This window comes from Dermacentor variabilis, chromosome 1, assembly GCF_050947875.1.
Source record: "Dermacentor variabilis isolate Ectoservices chromosome 1, ASM5094787v1, whole genome shotgun sequence".
In the NCBI taxonomy this organism is placed as follows: domain Eukaryota; kingdom Metazoa; phylum Arthropoda; class Arachnida; order Ixodida; family Ixodidae; genus Dermacentor; species Dermacentor variabilis.
The window spans coordinates 219059754-219075368 of record NC_134568.1 but is presented as its reverse complement, the minus strand read 5'-3'; the positions used below and the strand labels follow the sequence as shown (position 1 = coordinate 219075368).

The 15615-nt window shown below is 44.2% G+C and overlaps 1 protein-coding gene across 1 annotated transcript in view; it reads right to left on the bottom strand.

Moving 5' to 3' along the window:
- The window catches only part of LOC142557348 (uncharacterized), a 126864-nt gene that overhangs the window by 17335 nt on the left and 93914 nt on the right, over positions 1–15615 (bottom strand). The window contains exon 11 of the mRNA XM_075669117.1: positions 3555–3623. Within this exon, the coding sequence (XP_075525232.1) occupies positions 3555–3623 (69 nt within the window). The remainder of the gene's footprint in view (positions 1–3554; positions 3624–15615) is intronic.

Sequence of the window (15615 nt, the reverse complement as noted above, 5' to 3'; positions counted from 1 at the left end):
ACTAAAAAAAATTCATGCACTTTCCAGCATTGTTTTAGATGTGGCCTCAGCACTATAACACAACTGACAAAATTCGTTCACATCAGCAGCTCTTTACACATAGGTGACCTGATTAACGATATTTTTATAGACTTTGCAAAGGCCTTTGACACTGTCTCACACCCTAAACTTATGCACAAGCTATTCGTTATACTAAAAAATGCATCCTTGGTTGGCTGGATATCGAACTTTCTATCCCAGCACTCATAATGTGTATGTTTCAACTCTACTAATTCACCCTTGATGCCTGTTTCTTCAGGGGTTCCCTAAGGCTCAGCACTGGGTCCTCTTTTATTCCTGCTTTATATTAATGATCTCCACCTACACACCTCAGTTAAAATGCGACTTTTTGCAGACGATTGTATTTTATATCATACAATTAAATCTCTCTAACTGATCATGTTGTCCTTAACAATTCTTTTGCTGACTTCTCTAACTGGTCCAAAGTATGGCAAATGAATATCAATGTTTACAAAATTGTCTCTAAGTCCTTTACATGACGCTCACGCCCTTCCTTCTTTGCCTGTGTCTTCATATAATACTACTTTAAATAGAGTGTTCGAATTCAAATATTTAGGTATCCTAGTAACAAACGATATGTCATGGTCGAAACACATTGATGTCACCTGTAACAAGGCCCTTAGAAGACTAGGTTACTTGCATCGAACGCTGCGCCCTGCTCCTAAAAAGACTAAACTTCCAACATATAAAACCTTCAATCACCCCATCCTCAAATATGGCTGCATTGTATGGAATCCATACAGACACTGTGATGTCAAAAAATTAGAATCAGTGCAAAAGAAGGCAGTGCGTTTTGTTTGTAGGAGATGCGACAAGGACTTTTTGCCGTCTCTCTTCCCCTACTTGGTGTCACTCCTCTTGCAGAGCATTGCAAACTCTAATTCCTAAAATTCCTTCACGCGTTAATCAATTCTCCTCGTCTCTCCTCTAGAAAACTATTTGACTTTTTCCAAACCCTCATCTACAAGGAGTCACCATGCTCTAAATATTTCAACCTTTTTTGCCCGCACTGATGTGTTTAAATACAGCTTTTTTCCATCAACAATTGCAGTCTGGAATTTATTACCGGGCAACATCCCTTCACTACCACTGAAAGAATTCACACAAGCTTGTTTATAAATGTTTGTATGTTTGTTGGTCATCCCACTCCTGCAATAGCCTCACTGAGGCTGCAGTATGTATAAATAAATAAATAAATAAATAAATAAATAAATAAATAAATAAATAAATATGGTGTTAGTAGCTAGGCCTTGTTTCTTGGTTTGGCTACTTGTCCAATGGCTGCTACCTTGTCCTGGTCAGCTTTGAGCCCTTTTGCAGTTATGTGACCCAGGAACAGGCTTGTAAAAGATGCACTGGTCGTAGTTCAGTTTGGCTCTAGCATTTTTCAGGGCTATTATTACTTGTGTTGTGCGCTTGTTTAGCTGTTGGCTCACTTCTGCAAACACCAGGATGTCATTCCATTGAGTTGACAGTGTGTTGAATTATTTCCAGAATGTTGCTGACAACTTGTTGGAAAACCTCTAGCACTGCTGCGATGACAAAAAGAACTCTCTTGATGCAGTAGCTTCCACACGGGGTGCTGAGGGCTAGATACTTTTGTGCATCTGACGCTTTCATTTGCCAGAATCCTTTTTTCACACCTAGAAGCGTAAGCCTCTTGGCACCCCCGATTTGCTTCCAGTTTCTCAGTGGGTAACGCCACCTGTGAAGAACTTTGTTTCAGTGCTACCAGGCCGATGCAGACCTTTATCCTGCCCCCTCTGTTTTACTATAGCCATTATTGTGCAATTTTGCTTTGTTGTTTCATAAAACATTTGTTTAGGCTCTCCAATACTGAAAATTGAGTTTGCCACTTCGAATGAAAATGTGCTAAGAACAAAATAATTAATGTAATGTAACTGCATAGACATTATTTTCATTTAAAAAATATAAACAATTGTTTTGACAGTGGATAAATTGATACGTGCAATCAGTATAACCACAACACCACAGAGGACTCCCTCCTGGATATTGCTTCATCCTTCGCAAAAATGCCTTCCACAGCTTCGCTTGTGTGTAATCGTTCCAAACTGCTCTTTTGCATGTAGAAACGAATAATTAGGCGTTGAGCATGCCTGGGACGATGCGGCAGGAGTGTAGTAAACATGCACAAATGCTAATTAAGAAAACAGCTGCACTTACAAATGTCAGCAAGCACACCGTGTACAAGTGGATGTTACAAGATTATCAAGTGATATTGCCACCACCTTGTGCGACATGCTGGCCCAGTGCTCCCTCTGAATCCTTGACTGCATTCATCGTATCCGCCACCCTACTTCTCTGTATATCTAAGCATCTTTAATATGCATGCCTTTTTGGTGTCAATGCGAATATGGGATGAATTTTCTACTGATGCTATCCCAACAGCTGGTCTCACAGTGTTCGTGATGCTGCCACTGCCACCGCTACAGTGAACACTAGCAGATGACAGGGTGCAGAAGGACACCTCTAAGATGTGTTCGCCTTCCTGATTGGTTGAAAAAGCCTGTAGCTTCCATAGTGCTGCAAGGAACTTCTGAAACAGAGTTTAGGCCCAGTTAGGCTGCCCTTTCCCCCTTTTGGTATGCTTCACTTCACGGCAAACAAGCTTCACTGCCTAACGAAGCTGTATTGCAGTGAAGCTGAATTTTAAAGAAACGATCATCCTGTCAGTTTCTGCGAGGGAGACGCCTGCTGTGCACTGATGCAAGTCCTGCAGGACCTTTGATAAAGTTTATCTAATCCAATTACACTTCTAAAAGTCGAGTATTTTTTAAATGCGAATACCAAATAGCACAATATTCGAAACTACTATTGGGAAATTCAAATATTCACAAGCTACTTTTCAGCATTCCCATGAGCACTGAAGACTTGTGACATCCTATACTAAAGCAAATGATGAGAGAAGGGTGTTTGCTTAAATTAATGGCAAACACAAGGACCAGGGTGCGAGACCGGGCTAGTATGCATTCCATGCTGAAGTGACTAGAGCAAGGATGGACACGGGACACTAAAAAGGCGACAAGGACTGTGTCCCGTGCCCATTCTTGTGCTACTCACTTCAACAAGGACCAGCACAGTAAAAATTTGTCTATGCCAGACTAAAGAATTAGTGCTGCTACAGATACCCAGTCAGGAAGCTCAGTGGAAGGCAAGTGGCCACTCCCTCACTCTTTAGACCTATGAGTGACCGAGCTCTTCCTATGCCCCTAAATGTCTTGCAGGGCTTCTTTAACGACAGGCTAAACTATTAGCATACTGTGCCTACATTACTCCTACAGTAAAAACTCCTAAGCCTAAACTTAAGGTTAAATAGGGCTTATTTCTTAAAGACTGCATGAAATCTCGCCACAATCAGCCAAGTAGCTCTGTACAATTAACAACCACAGTGCTGTTTTCATGAGTTCCTCAATGTGCATCCCTAAGAGACATCAGGGAGACAACGGCATTAAGAAAACTGAAATGAATCTTACCATGGAAATGATTCTCCTACAGTTTCCCAGTCAACTTCAGATGACCTGAGTGCACGGAGCTCATGCATTCTGCAAACATGAAATGCTCAGTAACTCCCCCACTTCCAAAACACCCCTAACACTGTGCACAGACAAATCGGCATGACTATGGTGTACTTGACTCCTGACTGTGCTAAACAAGGATGCTTACTTTAGTAGTATTAGGCAAAAATAATGGGCATAAAGGAAATTATTTGGCTATGTTCTTGAGGATATGGCTAGGCCATGTACACACACTATGTACAATGGACACCAGTACATACTACTATGATAATGTAATACAAGAGATTTATTAATTCGGCTGGTTGAATGGGTTGAACACATGTCAGTTGAAAATGCCTACATAGCCAAAAGTACCTGCCATAGTAAGATTTTCAAGCCAGAAAGACGGCTCACAATGAGTGATTACCCCTAGCAAAAAGACTGATAGGAATTTCTACAAGTCTCTTAGGAATATATATAGGTTGTACGGGTCCTTATATGAGTCTGATATATATTCCTACCTGACCCATAGAACTCTTTACCATACTGGTAGGCAACAGATAGATCTCACTGTCCTGCCTACAAGACCAAATAGGATGATGTATCAGTCTTTTAAACCTAAAGAGAGATCATCATACAAAATACAGAAATCTAATTGAGGCACTGATAAAGCATGTTAGAAATAACACACACGCTGGTGCCCACCCGCTTGAAGAGATGTTTTTAGAATGAACTGTATATACAACCCCGAACGCATTGCCTGCCACATGTTCGAACAGATTAACAAACACAGTTGGGATAACGGAGTATCAAATGACAATGAACTGTGTAAACTGTACAATTATCAAAACTTTTTACAGCTTGTGTGCAGATATATTATTCTAAACATGTTTCAACGTAAATTAAAGCGCACATTTTCAAAGCACTGCAGCATTACTTAGTCTGTGAAACTACATTGGTGAAGTTGCATGAGAAAAGTATCAGTTCATTTTTGCAGCAGGTTTGCTCCAGTTCTTTTACTGCAAAATTGCATTTACAAATTTTGCGAGACGGATGTGCAACATTTAATGCATATCCAAAACAGGATTACTGTTGCAATAAAGTTTATTTACAAAGGCAAAACAAAGCAGTTTCAAGACTGTAGACACTAACTGCAGCTCTAACATGTCAGTCTGAGTTTGTGAATGCCATAAATTAGACACTCCCAACGTGATTTCATTAAAACTTCTTTCTGGGCTAGTTAGTGCATACTTGATTTGAAAATTATAACAGTGCTAACACATGCATCCACAAAGGAACAAGGTCGAGACACAAGCGACATGACTACCAACATGACTAGGGTTTATTTTACACTCCATTATCTAAACAATAAGCAAGCAACTTAACCCACATTTAAACAAACACATAAGAGGAAAAACACAGACTGAAGTACCAATATCACCATGCCCATGTGTGCTCACAGGTGCTGCATAGAACGTCATGCCTAATTGGCACATGTTTTTATTATATTCCAACTTCATATGAAGCTATTTTCTCCAGACTATGCGCTTTTGCATTCATCCCAAAAGTGTTGTGATATGTGACAGAACACAAGTGAGCTTGTGCAAAAAGAAAAAACTGGCATGGCACACTGACAGGAAGCAAGGAAACAGGACAAGCATTGCTATTGGTACAAGATCTACAGCAATACATCAGAACATGACAATACAGCAATATTATTTAAGCAAAAGTGAGTACAGATCTGAGAACTTATTCAAGTAATAACATGCATTTACGATTTTTAAAACCACATATTCATGAACAAAAACAGCCACACATCAAGCACACATATTTCAAAATCAGAGGACACAATTCTTCACTGGGTGCTAGTTCAACCACTGCACGTCGAAGTGTGTAAGAGCAGTTTAACCTGTGTAGCCTTCACCACGTGACAGCGAAGAATACTATCAGCAACAGGCTTCATATATAGTGTTTTGAGTCTTTGATTCAAACCGTAATACGCTGTTCAAATAAAATTTTAGTTTGCTTGTTTCATTCAGAAAAAGGACAGTGTCTTGGTCATACCGCTACAGTTAATGGATAAACTTGCACCAGCTAAAATAAGAAAGTGAGGAAGAAGAATGCATGGTGTGAAAGTGATGTTGTTGTATCAAGTAACCGAACTGCTCACTTAAGGCATCATTCAGCTGCTTTACATGCCTCTGCATACAGACTGAGAAGCTTTACCTCTTCACCATCTGCTAGTGAAGCACTGTTTGTTCACTGTGATCACCCACTCAAGGCAGTCACTCGGTTAGGTAGGGTCCTTCGCTACATGTAAGGACACCGACCCGAAAACATGCATAAATCTTGTAAAATATTGTCATGTTTTGGCTACCGTGACTGTTCATCAGCAGCTGCATCACTACTGCCAACATGCAGACCATGCAATTCCCCAAGCACTTGCTCAACAAGAGTATAATAATGATGAGTGGCAAATTGGGCTAGCTGCTTCATTAGGAAAACAAGAAGCTATCGCAAGAAAAAATAAAAGCTCTAGAATTTTGATGACTCTGGCTTGTTTAATATATTCAAACATCAAAAAGCTGATTCTTACAAAATGCCGTGAAGCGTGGTGCACTGTTACCAACTGCTGTTTTTTAAAGTTATAACCTGTTATTACCAGACATTCATGTACCATGGCTGAAGACAGACTGTTCATCGTTACCATGTCTTGAGCACAGGAATTAGTCTCTTTCATATAGGTTTGGTATTGTCGATACAAAAATATTGTGGTCTATCTCCATAAACACACAAAGGCGCATAATTTCGCTGGGTGTTACATAAACCAGTGGCTCTTCTCTTCTGATGCAGACTGAAAGGTGCTTTGCATGGAGAATTGCAACAGGAAATAGTTTCTGGCATTGCAGAATTATACAAGGATTCGCTCCAGTAAGAATTCTACAAAAGAGAAAAACACGCCTGAGAAGCTGACAAATGCACCGTTGTTAGTCTTTGTAGTCCAAGTGTAGTGGAGAGAGTGGAATGTTTGTTGGTTGATGTCCATTCGGTTATATTCAGTGAGACTTGTTGAGTCACAGCAACGGTTGCAGACTATAGCCTGTTTTTTACTTTCATCCAAGTTCAGGCACAGCTTTCCAGTGCCTAATGTTACGACCGGCCTGCAGGAATACTGCTCTGCAAACCTAACTCAGCCTGCTGCAGTTGTTTCTATCGACCCGTGGGGGTGGCGTCTTTCAGAGAAGTGGTTACGGCGACAGCGCTAACCGACCATGCACTTCCTTCGGAGACCACAGCAATGTTAATCCACCATGTGCCTCCTTCGGAGAGTTGGCAATGGCAGCAGAGCTGGCCACGTATGGCAGACCGTGTATTGGTTGATTTGCTGTGGCCTTCATGGTCTATTTGCAGCAAGAGAGCTTCTCTGACAAAGGGTGTTTTGCGGTGCGTTCCTTGGGCCCCAGGATTCGTCACAGTCTGCTGACACTCGTGGCGGCTACCGGAGAAGTCAGCTCTGGAATTAAGAGGTGCCGGCTGGGGTCAAGCATGACAACCTGGCTACGAGGACCCGCTCAATTCGGTGGGTTCTGGGAATCCAAAGTGCGTATGTGAGTGTGCGAGTCCTCCCCCTCAAAGGCTGGTTGACTACGCCCCAAAGACTGTGGACGGTTCGATTGGACGAAGGTTGGACAGCAGTTTTCCCTCCCCTAGGGATCTATGGAGGACAGAGGCTTTTTAAGCAGCAGTTTGTCGGCTGCTAGGTGTGTGCTTGGTGCTTGGAGCTCGTGTGCTGTATGCTTCGTCTTTCGGGCTCCATTTGGGAGTCATGCTAGACTGTTGAAATGTATCTCATGTTTTAATGTAAACATGTAAATAAATCTTGTACTCCTAGTTCTCGGTGAGAGCAAGTTCCTCCCTACAACCATGTCCCAAGCGTGGGTGAGTTGGATGACGGCATGGGCCAGCTACCACATAGTTAATGCCTGACTACAAACCTTACAACTGGATGCCAGCGGTGAGATCGTCCTACAACTCCAACACTAACAATACTGTCTGCAGACCAGCTCTCCTCTCCTGTACACCAAGAAAACGGACTGCTTTTGGTGAAAGATTTAATTTAGCTTTAACTGCGTATAACTTTCGAGCAAGTACATAACATTCAAATATTTGTAAAGGAACACCATCAGCTCCGCTGACCAGTTTCACAAGAAGTCCATTTCCGCCTTCAAATACAAATGAAGAATGCGACCAAAGAGGTTCTAGTTTAGCCACACTTTTAGGAAGATGCAGAATTTGGCGTACATTGTATGTCACTGCACCCAATCCGCACAAAGACTGCTCTCACAACAAACTGAGAAGATCGGATGATCTCATTATGTCATCTGAAGTGATGGTATCCAGTAGAAGTATATGGGTGGTGAGGGCTTACGGAGTCGACATCTGTTGGAAGCGCCTCCCTTGTGTAGTATGAGGGATCACGCGGCACGCTCTTTATAGGTTTCGCTTACGGCAGCCCTCCTGGACATTTATGTAAGTACTCTCGAAACGAGGGTAGTTTTTGACTGTCGATATAATAATCTTGGGCAAACTGAAAGCACAGAATTGTTTACAGACGCCGCCTCTTTACAGAATACGTACAGTGAACGCCACTGCGCATGATCGCCGCGATGGAGTCTCCCGAATTGGCTTCTTGCGTGAAAGGTAGGCAAACGCTGAGACCAATTATGTGAAATATGTTCTTGTACTGGGCTGTCTGTGTAAAGAAATGGAGCGCAACAGAACGAAGCCTCAATGCAGCGATCGCACGGGCTCGTAGCGACCGATTGCGTGTCTGCATGCATGTCCGTGTACAATGTTTCGTCTTCGCACTGTGCCATGAGCTTTAGGCCGTAGCGTACGAGCAATTGACTGTACACAAGCAACCATTGCTGCCTGGATGAGCTGTTCAAAATTGATTTCGTTACATCTAGAGAATTCGATGGCTACGGTGACTTTTGGTGTACCATCGGGACGATTCAATCATTTATTTTTCTAAATTCTTGGACGTTTCAATATCACTATTTCTCAAGTTGCATCGCACTTTATGTCTATCGGTCTTCTCAGCGAGCAATTTCCGGCTATTTTTTTTTTATCAAGCACATTCGTTGTTTGGTGTTAATACAAGCATGAGCATATGCCATGCCTTTTTTTAATGTGCTTCTTACCATTCCCTTTCCATTCCTTTCCATTCCAGTGAACTTGCGAGTATCTAGCATCAACCAGTTCATACACCAGAGCTTCATGACATCAGCCGGGCAGCACGCGTGGGCGAGCGTATCAGTGGGCGCTTCCTGCTACTCACCAAACATCGCAGCCCCGACGCCGTAGCAGAAACCTTCCTCGAGGAAGTGCTTGCTGCACACCTGGGTTGTAGCCAATGGCTGCTTGCCAGTTCCAAGTTTCACGATTCAAGCTTCATGCAGCTTTTCGTCCTGTGGGCATGTGTGAATCCTGACACCGGGCTCCGTTGCGTACGCCCAACACCTAGCAGTAGCCTACCATGTTGGACACCTTCAAAGGCAGCCACTACCTATTATAGTGCTTTCAAGTGTTGTCAAGCAGACACGCGAAGCGGGAAAACCTCCCCACTTAATCAGATTTGCAGCACAGGTGGGACTTAGAACTTTCGCTTTCAGTTTGCTTCGGCGCTACCGAAACAGCCGACGCCGCCGCTGCGTCCATGTGATCCCTCATACCATGTCACGCTGATGGCAGCGCCAGCTTTTGCAGTGGTTGAGCTCGCCCCCAATAGATACCATCCACAAGCAAACTGAAATGACTGACATACTTATCCAGCAAACAGCCATGAAAGCATGGTAATGAATAATGAAGAACCCACCACTTCCATTCACTAGCTTTCTAGATTGTGAAGTCTGATAATCTTCGTGGTGTACGTGTGAACCAATTAGGTGGCTTGATTGCCAATAACCTCCTGTTTAAGGTGGGGGTACTACGGCAGCCATCTTGCGAGTAGTTCATATTTCCCCACCAGGTGACGCCTCTGAGTCATGACTGAAGGGATGCTCTTTGCCAATGCAGCGCAGCGTTCGCTCAGAGCAGGACACGCCTGCATGTATCAGAAGTTTCTCAAACGTTGTCAATGCTTCCATCCGTTGTCTGTTGTCACCGACGCTTATGAAATCTGATTGTATGAGCGACGCGTATTATCTAGTACTTACTGGAAGACAAGCGGGAAGCAGGGATTACTCTGGAACCTTCGATGACTCATGTATAAAAGCCGACGCGTTTCGTCACTGATCAGATTTTGCCGATCGCCGACTGTGTTTGCCGCTATCGTTGTGCTTCGACTGCAACTTGCTTTTGTGGGCACAGGATCGCCCAATAAAGTCCGTTTCGTCATTCACAGTTTTGCGACTGTTTTCTTCACCGTCACTACTACGTGGAATACAATTGAACAATAGTATGACAAAATCCTTTCCACCATGAAGCTCACTACAGGTTGCCTTTGCAGCGTCACTTGATTAGTGTCTATTTAGGAATCTCAGTAGTGTGAAGGAACACGATACAAAAGAAAAGCAGGGTAGTGTGTTGACCTCAGTGTCTCCGCGACAATGAGACATTACCGGAAAGATGAATGCATCCAAAAGAGAATGCGTCCAGGAATGTGTCCTGGGTTCTTTTTCTCCTTTCCTTGTATTTGCGACCGTCTGCCTGGCCGTCCCGACGCACATACCACGTGCAGATGACAAGGCGTGGATTTTATTCGTGGTTGTGAGAAGAAAAGGCTGCGGGAAGTTTTGCTGGCCTGACAATCCGGATGGCTGACAGCTGAACATCGGCCAGCAGGAGCATAGGGTAAATAGTAGAGGAGGGAAAGTGATAACTCAGCGCACTCTCGCATTGCATGGCCAGTGCTGTTGTCCCACGCGACATGCAGGCCATAGACAAAAGCGCGCAAGTGCGCTTTCGTCTGCCGAGAGGATGCTGTTCTCGTACACGTAGAAAATTTGAAGGTATCTCGTCAAAAAGGCAAATGCAGAGCAAATTTCGCTATTACTGCTTTCTTCCTTTTCTTTTATTTGGAGGCTTTGCTAAAGCAAGCGTTTGTCTTCTTTCTTGATATGAAATGTATGTAATGTTTTCACTCTATTACATTCCTAGCTTACTTCAAGGTCGTAAAAACTCGCTACAATAGATTGAGGTACAGAAAAGCGAAGATAACGGAAGCACGTAACGATGTTCTTTGTCACACTTTCTCGACACGTATGGTATTGTGCAAAACAACACATGAATGAGACACTATAGCTAATAAGGCTGTATTTCGGATTCCATCATTATCTACATGTTTCGGGCTAGCGAGAAAAAACACAAATAGACGGGGCATTCGCAATAAAGCTGGCCATGAGGCTCCCTTTTCATCTTTGTCGTCCGTTGATTTCGGGACCCTCGTCTGCATACTGTATGTACTAAACTGATGTTTTATTATGTATTCACCGTTATCAACATATGAGCTGCTATTTTTTGTGCGCTTCGTCATTTGCTCTCTCCTTGATGTTACTTATTACGACAATGCAATATGCAAAACTTTTTGCAATAAGTTCGTGCTTGACTTTTAGCGAAGTATTAGAATAGTATATTGAAAGGTCAAATTGCACATCAGGTTTGAATAGTCTGCCAAAAGATGTCGTAATTGATAAATACTATCTCCACGGTGTTCGTTTTTCGGAATGGTCGACTGTTGGCGAGTTTTATTTAGAAAATAGGGCGTTTTAGGGCCGCCAACTCCCATATATTTGCAAATCATCGGTTAGGTTCGGTTGCAGTCACAAATGAAATCATAGGGCGTGTGCGATCCCCACTTCAGCAGTGCGTACTCAGGTCGATTTTATACCGAAACACGGCCAGAGTGCACGTGCGCAAATGACAAAAAAGAATGTATCGATTAGAAGCGTACATTAAAATAGGCAGGACCCCATTATCTAAAACACGACACCTATAAGACAGAGTAGAACCTTTGACAGCATTTTTAAAATTTTCTTTCTCTCTCTTCGGGAACTAGACCTTGAGGTCAGCTATTACAATTTATGTATCCAAACGAAGGACAAGGGGAAGAGCGTAGTACAACAAAAAACCTATAGTACACACCACACTTTTATCACAGTAATATATATATATATATATATATATATATATATATATATATATATATTCTAAAGGTGTTTATTTGGCAGAGCTCGGGAGCAGCGCAACGTCGACGGGCAGGGCAGTCACAGCTTCAAAGCACGAGAGCCGTTGCTGAGCAGGAGCGCTCGACCCACTAGCATTTAGAGCCAGTAGCGCTGAACCCACTAGCGTCTCTTCTACAATCTCTTCGCTACAATATATATATATATATATATATAAGGCTAGGTCGCTTGGCGGTGTTCTTGCCCAATTTCAGATAAGCAGGCATGAAACAAGCCATCGACTCCACAATCTTGGTAGTCGAATATGATTCGCGCATATTTCACATGTGCTTCCTTTGTCTTGTCACCCAGGGTTCACAATGCTTCAAACAAGGGTAATTTTGCAGATTGCCACCATCAAAATGCAGCCGGTACGGCCTGGTATCGAACCAGTGACCTTGACTTCAGCAGCGGACACGTGCGTCACACGAGTCGATAATATTTTTCTAAAAAAATATGGTGAAGAAATTCTGTTGGACACACGTTCAAGTATCATCGCACTGAGCGTGTCTCTGGCTTGGACACGCCAGTTTGTGCTGCTGACAGGTGACAGCCGTGTCATTGCTAATTTCTGAAACCTCTCATGAAAAGTATTCCTGCGCTGGTCATAATTCATCCGTGTCAAGAACCATTTTGTCGAGGCTGTCGGCCCTTTCACCATAATCGTGCGAGGTGTGACCAAGGGGTGTCGCGGAGTGAACGGCCAATCACAACAGCTCGTTCACTGGCTCGAAAGGGGGCAGCTCATCGGTGCCCATTGAAGAGGCCTTGGCCGCTCAGCAGGAGCAGCTCCAGCTCGAAGTCCCAGGCTCGCCAGGAGGATCAAAAGGCCGATCACAACAATGCGTTATCCTTTATTCTATGCTAGTCTTATCCACTGCTCACGTCCGGCTGATCCCGTTGATAACGTGAGCGGACCGTCGCTCTAACCACTGACCAAGCGCGAAAAGCAGGAAAAGGCATTATCATCGGAAAGGCATCGCTACATAATACTGGCCCAGGCCAATGGGTGAAACCACGTGGTGTGGATGGGGTGCAATTTGTTCTCTACAGTCTCGTCTTACTGCGCGTTGAGTACTACATCATGCGTGCTTTTCGCGTCGCTCATACAATCAGATTACATAAGCATCGATGACAACAGACAACGGATAGAAGCATCGATAACATTCGAGAATTTCCGATACATGCAGGCCCGGTGAAAAGCGGTCACAGGTGAAAGATAAATAAGTACATGTGTCAACACAACTCCATTCCACTGCGTTGTGTCGACGACTGAACAGAAGTTTCACGGAGTCATTTTAGCGCACCATGGGCGAGGCCTCCTCCCTTCTTCGGCCACACAGGCGGCTCTCATGCTTGGCTGGCACGTGCTTTCGCCATGGCTGTTATGCACATGCTAGCCCAACAAAAGCAGGAAACAACAGTGTGTCTCGCGGCCTTGGCTATGCCTCTGGGAGTGGTTCCTCTAACTATTCAGGATGATTGACAGGCATTGTTGGGGAGTCCAGGGGCGCAATCTTATAACGGTTCCAAATGCGAACCGGGGCCGCTATTCAGGACATTCTGCCATTTTCTTCGAGGCGTGACATTGACGCGACGCATTCAAAATGACGCTGATAGCCCCGTTTTGCTTTCATAATGTGACACAAACTTGACGTTTTGCCTAAGAAGCTGAAATGAAGGCATCTAACCTAACATTCTTGATAAAGCAGAGCAGTTTTCCCACCCAGTAAAAATAAAGCAGTTAGCTCAAAGCGTACGATTATTCCATCGAAAACGCTTCTCGCTTCCGTCGTCTGCTGTGTACAAGCCGTCGTCTGCTTCATTAGCTAGGATGCATGTACCCGGTAAACGGAATGAGTCATCGTACGTTGGTACCAACACGCTTGTTTTCTACCTCGAGGCAACGTACGCTACCGACCAGTGGTGATGAGCACACATTCTAGGCCGCGTTATCGCTATCTCGTGAAACGCAAGTGACTCAGACCAACTCGGCTGGCTGAGAAATGGCCGTATATCACCGATAGCGTTGTGCGCGCCAGAGATATCCACTAGCCCGATGCAAACGCAGGCACTGCCTTCTCTTGTTCAGTTCACTGGTCACTCGCACCGCTGGAGGAAACTTCAAGGCGCCACCTTGCGTGCATTCCTTCTTACAAATTAAAAAGCCGTTGTCATAAAAACGCCGTTGTCATAACTTTTGATTGTGCGAAAAGGCATCAATCTTGATTACAATACAAACGCAGCAGTGGAAAGTGGACAACGTTGCGCAATGTCTGTTATGTTCAACCAATATTATTTCGTATAAATGCGTTACCTTAAAAAATGATGGCCCAAAACACAAATGCCAACACCACCTGAGAGCGATGCACGCATTATGAACAAAAGATTTTCATGGTGCCCAACGACGGGGAAAATGTGGCGATATGCATTCCTCTCTCCCGCCATTGCATATGGCTGCTCATTACCATAATTTGCGCGGCTCATCGCACCACAAATTATGGCGGAAAATCTTTGCAATGGTGGCCCAGCGCAACGTCACGCAACGTCAAATTGACGTTTACGAAACGGCCCTTCCTGTGACGCTGCCCACGGCACACTCCTTCAGCCAATCAGCAAGCTGGCATGGCACATATCTTGGATCCCCACCATATATTCACGAAATTGCAGATGTATTGCACTGGCTTCTGTATGCTACCAGTCACTGTTTTTTTTTTTTTGAAGCCCTAACGTTGCAATATAGCTGCCAAGGACCAAAAAAATGTATTAGTCGATAAAATTTGTAGCTCCACGTCACGTTTTGTTATCTTGATGAAAACGCAAAATTGCATTTTGCAGAACTTCCATTTCCCGGCCCAAATTTCAAGGCACGTGAGCTCTTGACAGCCAATCAGAGAGTCAACATGGCGGATAATGGCGGCCGTGCAGCCGCCATGCGTGTCGAGAATAGCACCCTGGTTCGCTTCACCACTTATGTCACAAAATAGGCCACTCCTAAGCCGGAGGTGGAAGACGCGACCAATAAACGAGAGGGTGCCACCTCTGAAGTGTACGTTATCAAGTGACGAGTTAAGAATTGCAGGATGTTTCTTCTTGCTCAATAAATATGAACTATTATTTAAATATTGTCCTGAAAGTTTTCAATTATCATCGCATGTTGACATTCTTTTATTGTACATTAGGCAATATAATATTACCATTTGTTTGTTTGTTCGTCGTCAGGTAGTAATACACGCGTTAAAAATTGTTACCGCTCGTATCAAAGGAAATAGCACCATCGCCATCAGTTGTGCGGAAATTTTGAAAGTAGGTTCTTTATTCTATGATGTCGTCGCACAGGGACATTTTCCTCGGGCCGCACATCTCGCACCGGCAAAGGGCGATGGCTGCTCGTCTCCTCCAGTTCGTCGCACAGGCATCGGATGGCTCCCTTTCACAGACAATAATGATGCCGAAACTCCTCATCTGTCAGCTCTGATGACGCGTCTAGCGCCTCCAGTTGTTGACGAGTCCGGGAGAGCAACCCGAGGCAAAGAATGAGGGGGCGCCTCCATGTTTTCATGTGTATGAAATCGCACCTCAGAGATGATCAACGCACGCGAGCGCACACCACCCGCAAGTCTCCGAGGCGGCGCGGCCATGGTCGCAAGCAAACAGCCAAGCCACAGCAATGGAACCCAAAGCGGACTACCTCTTCACCGGTTCCACTCATGGCCGACGACAGGTTCGCTTTGAAAATTATTCACAGGTGCGTGACGTGTTCAAAATTTGCAGTACCGCAGCGCTATCTCTGACGGCCGCTGACGCAACCACAA